Here is an 11,872-nt window from a genome sequence, read left to right as displayed (position 1 = left end):
GGGGCGGTTTGGGGGTGGGTTAGCGGTGGGTGGGGTGTCGGAAAGTGACGGCGGAGGAGCAGCGGGGTCGGTTCCTAAAGGCCCGTGTGCGTGTGTCTGTGCTTGTGGGCGAACGAGACGGACAGAAGTCGGTAAGGGAGGAGCGGTGCGGGAAGGGCCGGGCGCTGTCGCCGCCATGTTGTGCTCGCTGGGCTGCTCCATTGTTGGAGAAATGGGGACGGGGGTTCCGGGCTCCCCGCGGGGGACGAGGGACCGGAGGGCGTAGGCAAGATGAGAAGGGAGAAAGTTCGGAGACGAACAGACAGAGCTCTGGCAAGCGCCGAGCCTGTGAGGGCCGCTCCGCTGGGAGCAAAGAGCAGCTTGGTTTGTGCTAATGACGTTACCTCGGCCCTTGGTTTTAGTCACAAGAAGGCGAAAGCTGGAAGTGAAGATGGGCGGCTCTTCCTGGAGCTTTTGGGAAGAGATGGACTAGGGGTGCTGATGACTCTTGAAGGAGTGACACATCGATTAGGGGGGAGGTGAACGGATTGGAGTGCCTTAAGATTAAAGTCTTTAAAAAGATTTCGAGTGAGCGAGCCGTGGGCTACACAGGAAATTATTTTAAGAGTTAGTAAGGAATTACTTTGCTAACGAAGGTGGGAAAAAACCAGCTGACAGATGAGGAGTGGAGCTCTGTTGTAAAGGCTGGAGGAGGGTTTGGGGCTGCGATTGGTTTCATGGGAAGCGTTGGGGCACTTGGGGTCGGGGTCAGTTTCTGTGCGCGGTGATTCTGGGCGGTGCTTTTCTGTTCTGGTCCCGCAGAGTTAGGCGGGTGAGTTCTCCAGGGATAGCTTTCAGGAAGGGTTTCTTTGTGCTCAAGAGTGATGCATTGAAGCGCTAGTTCCTTAAGAGTTCATCCCAAAGTATTTTCCATTGTATTTGACTTTTTTTTTCCCTTTTTTTAAAAAAAAAAAGGGTAAGGTTCTTGCTTGCCTATTGAAATACTTATCATGCTCTATATATATCTTAATAAAAATGCTGTTCTTTGTGAAATGCTAAGTATGATGGTGAAGTTTTAAAGAGTAAGACAAACACTGCTGTGTCTTTAAGTTTGAAGTATATTGTAATTTTTAACAAATAAGAGACACAACTGACTTTATGAATTCTCTGAATTATTTCAGCTTTTTCTTTTTTCCAAATTAGAAAGGGAAACAATTGTTTCCTTAAGCTGAATTCAAACTTCATTCTCGTTTATGCAGTGGGACTTCTCCCTTGGAGCTTCTGTGCCGAGAATCCGATGTTGGGCTCGGCTACCTGGCTGAATACAGCAGATCAGCCCATGAAAACTTCTATTCCTAGCCAAAGGAAGGAGTCCAGCAAAAGGCAGCACCTACTCTTTCAGGCTTGGAAGCAAGAAAGGGGGCAAGAGTTGGAGAGTGTGGAATCTGAGAAGACAACTGAAAGGTAAATGGGTGTGGGGGAGGAATAGTATACTGTAGGAGTCAGCATGAAGGTGCCAAGTACTGTGTGGTAGTATCTGGCTATGTGCTTTGGAAGTTCAGTTACAAATGGCTGCTTTCCATTTGAGGTTGTTTTCAGATCGCTTTGGGTTTATCAGAGTAATTCTTGGACTTACCAGAAAGACTGGGGGAGTGGCTTTATCAGTGCAAACTTTGCCTAGATCTTTAGGTGTAGCAAGCTTGGTTTAAATGTCTTCAGGATTAAATACTAACACCTTAAATTTGGCACTGTATTTTGCGAGCAACATGTCTTTCACATTCTTCCAGTAACACCTTTTGCTGAGGAGAAAAGAAGTGGTGTATTTGGTAGTTGGGCTGCCTGGAGGACCAGTGTTTTCACAACTAGGTAGAGGGACTGGGGTACAGTTCCTGAAGGATGGATTGGTATACGATGTGCTGGTCAGCCATCAGCAGCAGAACTGTTAAGCCATTGTAGAGTCAGTAATCTCCCACTTGGAAGATACGCTGCATTATAATTCAGTTCTCATGAGTGTGTCAGCTAAGTTCTTAGGTATTACTGAAGTGGTGTCCAGTGAAGGAGAAAAAACCACTACTTTCAATTGATAGAAGTTTTGGTTAGATGGATTTCAGTCCCCTTGCTTAGAACCTAAAAATTCTCTGCCATGTTTTCTGTTTTTTAAAAAAAAAAAGTAGTAATGCAAACTCCACTGACTTTTTTCCCGTTTTTACAGGTGACATTTAAGTTGAAGATGGGTGGTGGAGAAAGATTCAACATTCCAGTTCCCCAATCTAGAAATATCACCAAGAACCATCAACAACTTAAAAACAGGCAGAAGAATAAAGACCAGAATTCGCAGATGAAGACCTATATGAAGAAAGAAAGAGGACATGGATGCAACTCATCATCTGGTGCATGGCAGGCCATGCAAAAAGGGGGGAAGAACAATGTTCATTTCCCCAATAATCAAAATTGGAGTCCTACTTTATCAAATCACAACCTGTTTTTCACACCTCAAACCAATCAGAACTATGCTGGAGCAAAATTTAGTGAGCCACCCTCACCAAGTGTTCTTCCTAAGCCACCAAGCCACTGGGTACCTGTTTCTTTTAAACCTTCTGATAAAGAAATAATGACATTTCAGCTTAAAACATTACTTAAAGTCCAGGCTTGAGATGTAACTTTTCATATTTTTTAAAGTTATTTGAATTTACAGGGTTTCAAATTTGAGAATTGTTATTCCTAACTCCAGATGCACAGGTGTACAGAACTAGATGTTCTTGCTGTGTGTAGTTGGTCACTTGGAAGAGAAGGGGGTGGAAGCTTACATTCCCCCATTTTTTTACCTCAAAAGTTGTGTGCTGTGTTCACTTCACTGTGCAATAGGTATTTTTCTCTATAATCAATCTAATCAAATCCTGAACAGTCACCATTTATTGTATTTATTGTAAAAGTAAATGGGACTGTCTCCCAAAATTGGAATTGTGACTACTTTTTGGTATGGTGTTAGAAAACCAGCTTTTGCTTAACTAAATGCAGCATTTACTGGAAAAAAATGCACTGAAAGCTTTAGTCACGTACTTTGCTGCTTTTCAAACTTGCGTAAAATGTGCTAGTTAAATAAAAACTCTGCAGAGCGGATTTGCTGAGCAGAGGAGACCTCCACCTAGGCACTAGGTAAAACACAGATTATTCTCGTTTATACCCGTGAGCTTTATGTGGCAGTCTTGAATTGGTGGAGAAGCATTTCAAGCCTGTGACTAAAATTGAGATCTAGGAAACATACCGGTGCATGTTCTTGAAGGAGGAACACATCAGGCAAATCTGTAACTGTCTCTCCAGCTCTAGCAGTACTTCACTGGAATCTCAGCAAGCCAGACTGTGCCAACTAGCGATGCTGCGTTGCCAGATGACTGCCAAAAACCTCTAAAAAAAATCCTTTATGTCCCGATTGCACTGATGAGTTCTAAAATGCATTTTTGTATCAGTTTTTAAAATTGTGAAAAAGGTATAGTTACTTAGACTGGTCTTAAATTGGTTACCCTGTAATAATTGCTTTAAGTTACAGTAGCTTGTGGCAGGTATTAAAATGTTTTCATAGGGAAGACAGAGCCATGTAAATAAGTGTAAAACTTTGTAGCATATGTAAATTTACGCTGGGCTTTCCTGCACAGAAGTATTTTTAGTACAAAACTGCTGAATGTAAGATGACCATGTTGAATACATGGCCTGATTTAAAAGAAGATATTTTGTTTAAAAAAAAAAAAAAAGACATTTGTGGCTGTGCCCTTGCACTTAACATACAGTGAATATGCACATATTATTTGGTTGTGAGCTCATTTTTAAAGTAAACTCAGTGCAAAAGAGGCTTATCTAGAATTTTTTAATAAAAAAAAAACTAAAAAAAAAGCTGCTCAAGTTTAAGATACTCATGCTCTGAATGTATAGGAGAGGTGTGTATTAAATGATGAAAAAACACTAAGGTGTTCAAAATCAAATTGGATGTTTCACAAGAAATGCAAATGGCTGAGTTTGGGTGCTTGGCGAAATTGAAGAATTATAACAGCGTTTCTGTTCCTACACCAAATCAATGCTACAGCATTACTCTGTCCCAATATTTGCTAATACACATTGACTTCAGAATGGGGATGGGGCAGTTGCCAGTGTGCAGCCTTCAGTGCTGTCACAATTCAGTTGATCCTATAATAGAAACAACTGAACTGTGATAACAGAAGGCAAGGGTATTTAAAAATACAGTAATTACTAAAAAAGTGCTTTAACTTGAAGGGGAGTCTTGCAGATCATGAAGTGTTCTTTGAGATGTCTTTCTGTACATTCAAAAATGCATTGGCAGCTGGTTGAATGTTTACAAATCTATTGCTCCAAATAAGATGGAATTGGCAGTCTTTAAACTCATATCTTTGTGACCTGGACCTTCACCAGTGAATGAGCTGTATCCCAGTTACAATTGTGTATACTTCAAATTGTCAATGGTACATGTACAAATTGGAAACAACAAAAATTTAAATAAACTAAACTTTTCACCCCCTAAAAGCATCTATTTATTTTAAGATGGTAATGGAAAACTGGGATTGCATCATTTTTGGCAGTCTAGGAGTTCTATAAAGCATTTAAATGCCCCCTTTCACATCCTTAACTGGCAAGAAACTCTTGAGGATTATCTTTATCTGGTACAAATCAGCAGCCTGAGAACCCCCGGCACACGTTCTGCCTGCCTCTTCGGGCCGAGTGTCAGAACAAGCTGGAAATCGCTTCACAATGGAGGAGGTTTCCTCAACCACAGCCCTCTCCTTCATGCCTCGCCAGCAACTTGCAAACACAGGGCTTGAAAATTAACACTAATGTTACCCGCAAAGCCGAAACAAAGCCTGCTGAAGGGCCGTCAGGCTCTGCCCAGGAAAGCTAGACTGGCAAGCGAGACAAGTTAGGCTGAGTAGATGCAGCTTAAGCTTAGCTGAGCACGGTTGTGGTCACGCTCTCTGCTAGCTCTGACGATGGGTCGCTGGCTCAGTGCTCTGGGCTAGAGGGAGCTTCTCGGGTATTCAGTGCTTGGTGATCAATCTCCAACAGACTACGGCTGTATTAATTAAGTCAGAAGGTGCTCTCAAGTTATAGTCAAAACTTGTACATTTTATTCCCAATTCACAGGGTTATTTGCACAGATGGAACACAAAACTCAAGAAGAAAGGATGTGTATGAATAAAACATTAGCATCTTTTGATCAAACACACTACAGGGTACATAGTCTTCCCTTCCTATAATAGTCTCATCAGTAAGAGCATCTTTAGACAAATATTATAGCAATGGACTACAGACTTTTTAAGCAAGTTACAAGATAAATGGAGAAAACCAGCAATTATTAATGGGTGATTATGTCCTAAAAATGTGTAAATTTATCCCTTTATACTTCAAAATGTTAATCTGCAACATCCCTGCCAAAAAATCAAGTAGCAGTGCTGCAATGTATATCAATCCAATTGCCCTTCTCTGAACATATTTCAAGCTGTTACCCCAGACTAAACAGTAAGGAAAAAAAAAAAAGCTCTTTCCAAGAAGAGAGCTCAAAGTAACATTTAAATTGAAAATTTCCACTTTGAATAAAGCCATTATACTGTACATTTAAACATCTTTAAAAGACATAGAAAGGATAACATTTAGCTTTCAGAGACCAGTCTATTATAGTCCCTAATTTAAACACCCAGCTACTTATCCACTAAATTTAAGATTTTTAATTATCAGTTGGGTGCATGGACTTTTGGTGAAAAAGAAGTTCCAATAGAGCCTTCTATTACTGCTGAGATAAATCGATACGCTGCAGATATTTTGGAGCACAGCCATTACTTTCAGCAGAATTTTTACATACTACTTCAATTCTACAAATTTTGCAGGAATGACAAAATCTAGTTTACCACAGAAAAACATAATTCCCACCGTTCTTGAGACTCCAAAAGAAAGATGCCTATACATGATCTTTTGTAGCCTGCGTATGTTCTTGCATTCCAGCTGTGCATAACCTGCGGGTAGCTTGCACAAGACAGGCTACTGCTTTTTTTAGAGCAGGACTAGGATACCTGCATCAAGGAAGGGAGATGTTATCTAGATGGGCTGTGGCTTGACTTGCATGAATGCGTAAACATTCCCTGCCCTTTTGGCCACATCCTGCTAACTCGTCCCCAACTGAAAGGCCCACAGAACAGCTTCTTCACAATTTTTCCATGGGAGCAAGAACTAGGACAACATCTTTATTCATGCACTCTTGAAACATCGTGGGTTTGTGTTCGGCTTTTCTGGCTTGTTCATATACACAAGTCAAGTCAAAGTTTAGTCCTACCTCTGGGAGAGAAAGAAAGAACCATCAGAACTGTCAGATACTACATTATACTTGCAATGAATTGGATTTTCAAAACAAAAAAAAAATTTATACTGTGCTATACATAAATGTTGAGGCACACAATATAAGGACATGCTGACAAAATAGTTAAGGTATAGTTACTGTTACTCTGCAGTCTCACATTAGAACCTGAGCCTGGACACAAAGATGTTCTCCTCCCTCCTCCCCACCGATCCAGCTGTAATTCTGGCTGGACTAACGTGAACATCAACTACAGCAATCCCTTGCAGGCTGCTGACAAAAACGTAACCCCACTTTCCCATGACACAGTCAGGCGGACCACTTTTAAGTAGGATTTTAGTCTTGAAGACTATATTCATTTCAGAACGCTGAAAAAGGGTGGGGTTTTCTGCTGTTACAAGCCATTTTTATGGACAGCTACAAGATAATCACAGCTCAACTTACACAGTGTCAGAGTGGGTTTATCAGAGCAATTAAGTGCTTTTCAGAGTTGTTTTCATTCAGTGGCATAAGAAGAACCAGTTGTAAATACCACAAGCGCCGGGAGGCGGCTTGAATTTTAAACGTCATCAGCAAAGTTTTACCACCTTCTAGAGAACCACTGCTGGTGCAGTTTTTCATATGGCAAATATAAATCGATAAGGTGATACTAGAAATTTGGTTCTATATGAATCTTCAATTGCTGATTTTAAGTACTTCATAACCTGGCTAATAATATCTGAATTATAACCATCAGGAAGTCCATCCAGCAATAATGAAAGTTAATGGAAAAGACATCTCAATATATTAGACTAAAACATATGCTTATCATTCTTATTTTGTCTAGTACCCCTTTAAAAATGTGAAATGGTATTTATTCAGACATTAAATGTAAATTCCTGACTTTACTGAAATACCATAGTAAGGATTTTACTCCATAAGGGATGCATAGCTCTACTCCTAACCATGCTCTGGAGTCAAATTCTAAAGCTACAATAATTCCAGTGGATCAGTATTTCCTTCATTTTTTTATTACAGCATGTTTGCTAAATTTACAGCAAGCAGAAAATAAGCTGGGTCTTTAGTTATTTTGATCAAAACATTGATGTTTTAAAGGTAGTACACAATATTTGTTAAAAAGAACATATAAAAATACCTTTTTAGAAGCCTCTATAAGAAAGGAAATACAAAGTTTAATCCCACAACTTTCCTCTGCTAGAGCTGCACGCTACTGCTACAGTTTTAAATAGACTTTTTGCTGTTTTTAAACTATACATCCAGGAAAGTCTACAAAATTAAAGGAACGTGCATATAAATGATTGCATAGCAGAACATGAACATTAACTGCAAACAGTAAAGAAAAAGTTAGAAATACTATCAAATGTACAAAGACTCTAGAATCAACCCCCTAAGCACGTTCCACTGCCAATATTTAAAAGCCATCTGCATTTCTTCAAAGGCCCTGCTGAAAACACTAAAACCCAAACCTAAAACATTTCTCTAAAAAGGAACTTTTTGAAATCAATGTCTTTATATGCTACTACATAAGACAGCAAGGAACACTAGGTGACTGATGCTGGCTTTTGAAGGTGAATAGAAAAAAACAATGCCAAAAGCCATTTTCATAACAAAGTATCTTGCCTTCTAGAGAAATACTGGTAAGATTACACACTGGTTTTGTTATTTTTCACATTCAATTGACTAAATATACTGTATTAGTGATAAACTAAATAGCTAGAGATGCAGCTCTTGTTCATATCCAACTTCAAACATTTGTTCTTAAGTAAAATGAAATCTTGTAACCAAACCACTACCCATTCTGAGGAAGAAGTGATTCAGACTTGCTTGACCAAATACTTTTTGACGTGTAAAAGCAAGCCTTTGTTACTCAGGAAGAGAAATGGCTACAGTTTTATACCTATGAATACACCAACTAACCACAAGAGTCATTGGCATAAAAGTTTAGTTCTTATATACTGTACACACACAACTCGAAACAATCTACTGGTATCTAACAGCAGGAAAACTAAGCAATTTTATGGTTAACTGCTCACTAAAATTTAGAATAGATACAAAAACTGCATAAAATGTACATACAACCTAGTATTTTGTTGCTCTGCCATTTGCTGAAATCTGAATTTAATTTTCCATTTCAAGGTGTTTTTTTCCTCACGCATTTAGTACTAGCAGCCAGGTCAAAAGCAGTGAAGCCTCTATCCTGACAAGTCACGACACTGCACAATCTCTGAACGAGTTTCCAAGACCAACTCTCTCCCCGTGTAGTACATGCAACGTTAGTACCATCTCTCCGGATGGCAGGGTTAAAGAGAAATCTCAAAAATATCTCTCCATAGAGCTCCATTTACCAACCTACTTGTGTCAGTGGGCATGGAGAGCACAGAAACCTGCCTTTGAACAATGGAAACATAGAATTGCCAGTCTGCATTTCACAGCAGTCAGTGTTGCGCTACAGCTGTCCAGTTTTCTGTTTTATCACAAAGTTTAGCATTAAAGAACAAGTTAAACAGTTGGTTTAACTGTTCAGCACAAACTGGTACCAATTTCTCTACGGGTATGACATTTTCAATAGGACAATATTGCAAGTTACGATCAATCAAGTCATCACCAATACCTAAGCATTAAAAATGCAAATCTTTACAAAAATATACATAGAGACACCACAACCAAATCAGTAGCTGCCCATGACATTTAACCAAGTGGACATTCTCTCTCTCTCTCTCTTTTTTTTTCTCGCTCTCTCTCAGTGGCTTCTCAACACTGTTTTAATTTTAACCATTGTCGGCTACAGGGAAAACTGACAAAGAAAATATTTTTTAGCACTGCTGCAACATCATATTCCTGATAATTTAAGTAAACTGAACTGTGTGTAAATGAATCTTACATGCCTAAAAACAACATGGTTACACTGTTAGTGGCCACTGGACTTGGGACTAGTCCATGACCTTGATCTGGATTTTGACCTAGATCTAGAATGTGATCTTGACTGTGATTTGGATCTAGCTGGTTCTTTTTTTCTCGACTCCTTTTCATATCTTGAGCTGGACTTATAGTGTGTTTTAGAATCTGTTTTAGAGGTGCCTCTAGATTTGGTGTGAGATGCAGACCTAGACCGTGATTTAGCCTTCATTTCTTTCTTGGGCTGTGACTTGGATCGTGATCTTGAATTGGACTTAGATCTTGAAAAAGATCGATTGCGGTGTTTGAACCTATCAGAATAAAGGGGAGAGAGGAGATTTGAATGTAAAAACACTATTCTTAGACATCTAGTACATTAAAAATTGTTTACCGTTTTTTGCAGGAGAAACTTTTTTTTTAAACCTATAGTTAAAGGAATACAGTTGATCTAGTTTTCAATTTAAAGGGTGTAAAAAGTATTTTACCTATCATTGTCCGAATGGCTTCTGCTACGACGAGGTCTTCCAGTAGGTCTACTGCTAAAAAGGTACATCAGAAAAAGTAAACAGTGACAAATACCTACGTTATGTATACAAATGCTTAATAAATTATTTTTCAAGCTGTGCATTTGCTTTTAGTCATTCTTCAGTGAAGCACAGAATCATTTCATTCAGTATTTCTGATTTGAGGTAGCATGCAAGATACGTAACTCCCACAAGTAATTACAAAGCGACTATAGAAAAAGATCATTCAAAATTTTAACAATTAAATAGTCAATGTGGTGTTTCTCCTCCAACAGACTGCTGTGCAGTTGAAACCAAACATACACTACACTTACTTTCTGGGACTATACGATCTTCTATAGCTGTAATCAAAAGAACGACTTCTAGACCGTCTCCTTTCGTAACTCCGACTTCTAGATCGCCTATATCTGTCATAGTCATCGTAACGAGAAGAACTGTATAGGTTTCTCCCTTCCTTGGCTTTCATTTGATTTGGTGCTGTAAAAAATAGCAGTATTTAACATTGTAAGGTAAAAAAGATGCCCTACTTTCCCTTTAGTGATACTACTAATCCACATATTCGGTATTTAGCAGAAAGCCTAATCATGATTCTAGCAGACATGTTTATGAAAAGGACAGATGAAAGACTGCTGTATGCCGTTTGCTTTTTGCTGCTTTAACCACTGGACAAAAGTTAATGCAGCCTTGTGGGCATTATAAATCTAGGAAAAAAAACCCACCAAACCACCCCAAAAAACAGTAAGAAAGGAGTAATGTGCCATAAAACCAGAACACAGAACTGGCTAAGGTGATTTCAGGCCACCTGGAAACTGGTACGACAGGCCAAACCCGTGACTGAAACATTCTAACATTCCTGAATTTACCCAAAAAGTGAAAGCTAACAGGGAATTAATTAAACATCCATTTTCTTGACTACACAGCACCACGCATTACACCTGATCCACAGTCTTCTTTAATGATTAAAGGACAGCTTATACAGAAGCAGCAATGGATGCCACACAAAGAGAAGTTTGATTCTAGAAGTACCCCCCTGCCAGTACAACAACGCACATTCACTCTGTAGTTTAGTTATTAAAATAATTAAGAAGAATGAATGAACTTACTAGTCTTCTGTTGTATTTTCTCTAAGCAGCATAGCTATCTCTCCTTTGTATTAAATCCCATTCTCATTCAAACCCAAAGATCACGCTCAAAGTATTTTAAACATATCATGCTGTAATGAACGTTATCTGTACTGAACAGCTACAATTTTTATGTTTTAAATGCTGCTGTTTACAACACTAAGGTAGATTTAGTTAATTTTTGTTCAGAAACTTAGAAGAAATCCCAATGTTTATACACAGGACAGAAGTTTGTCCTTCAGAGCATATAATTTCCATTGACTTCAACAAAAACTAAGTGTGCGCATTTAGGGAAACCTGGACAGTTAGGTTGTTTCTTTGATAGCTTTAACTGAAAGATCTTCAACGCACTTTTATTCCCAAGCTGCACATGAGTATTATAGTCCTGTTTTAGATCAACAAGCATGCGTTAGGTTTACCAACAGCATGTTTTATTTTTACATAATATCTGTATCTATCTATATATTAAGAATATGTATTTAAATAACAGATGGAAAAGAGGTAAGTTCTCTTTACAATTATCTGTTCAGAAAATAAGACTTCTGTTCCATGTTGAATTGCGATACCTTGAACGTTACTTCTATCCTGAAGCAAAATGAAAAGGAAGACATTACCTCAATCCTGGAAACTGGACTGCACTGGGAAATGTCAACACAGAATCACTAATACATTCCAACACAATATAAACATTGCAGTACATTAAAACTGGGCCACTCATTTTGACAGGGAGAATTTTCAACAGTGTGTTTCTGCAAAGAAAGCTTGATAGAGCTGCACAGAAAGCTCTTAAGAATTTTCAGCTAGCAGCAAGAATAGGATTCTGGTAAGTGACCGTTACACTTAGTTATCTGTTTTTAATTAAAATGAGTCATTAATAGTTACTGGATAAAAAGCAAAACATCCACATACTATTTATATACAAGTAAGAACATATCACAACAATTACTAACACATGTAATGTTGCCTGGCACTAAACATTAAGGCTAAAATCATAGTCTCAT

The 11,872-nt window shown here is 38.7% G+C and overlaps 1 protein-coding gene and 1 long non-coding RNA gene across 4 annotated transcripts; one reads left to right on the top strand and one right to left on the bottom strand.

Moving 5' to 3' along the window:
- Positions 1–44: 44 nt before the first annotated feature.
- LOC103923727 lies at positions 45–4,512 on the top strand. Its single transcript, XR_663947.1, has 3 exons — positions 45–131; positions 1,239–1,443; positions 2,192–4,512. It is a non-coding gene; the product is annotated as an uncharacterized LOC103923727 (long non-coding RNA).
- Positions 4,513–5,088: 576 nt separating this feature from the next.
- Positions 5,089–10,450, bottom strand: SRSF10 (serine/arginine-rich splicing factor 10). 3 transcript variants are annotated; one of them, XM_009332143.1, is made up of 4 exons: positions 10,065–10,450; positions 9,712–9,765; positions 9,436–9,537; positions 5,089–6,312 (listed from the first exon to the last, which is right to left on the bottom strand). In XM_009332143.1, exons 1-4 carry the CDS (start codon positions 10,214–10,216, stop codon positions 6,294–6,296), a joined length of 327 nt encoding a protein of 108 aa, XP_009330418.1. In that variant the 5' UTR covers positions 10,217–10,450; the 3' UTR covers positions 5,089–6,293. The 3 variants fall into 3 exon arrangements, with proteins under 3 accessions (XP_009330418.1, XP_009330416.1, XP_009330417.1); XM_009332141.1 differs by lacking the exon at positions 5,089–6,312 and having other exon boundaries at positions 7,322–9,537; XM_009332142.1 differs by lacking the exon at positions 5,089–6,312 and having other exon boundaries at positions 7,322–9,537; positions 9,712–9,762.
- Positions 10,451–11,872: the final 1,422 nt, after the last annotated feature.

This window comes from Pygoscelis adeliae, unplaced genomic scaffold, assembly GCF_000699105.1.
Source record: "Pygoscelis adeliae isolate BGI_AS28 unplaced genomic scaffold, ASM69910v1 Scaffold359, whole genome shotgun sequence".
NCBI classification, from domain to species: domain Eukaryota; kingdom Metazoa; phylum Chordata; class Aves; order Sphenisciformes; family Spheniscidae; genus Pygoscelis; species Pygoscelis adeliae.
The sequence above is the reverse complement of the archived record's forward strand: the minus strand, read 5'-3'. Positions and strand labels throughout refer to the sequence as shown.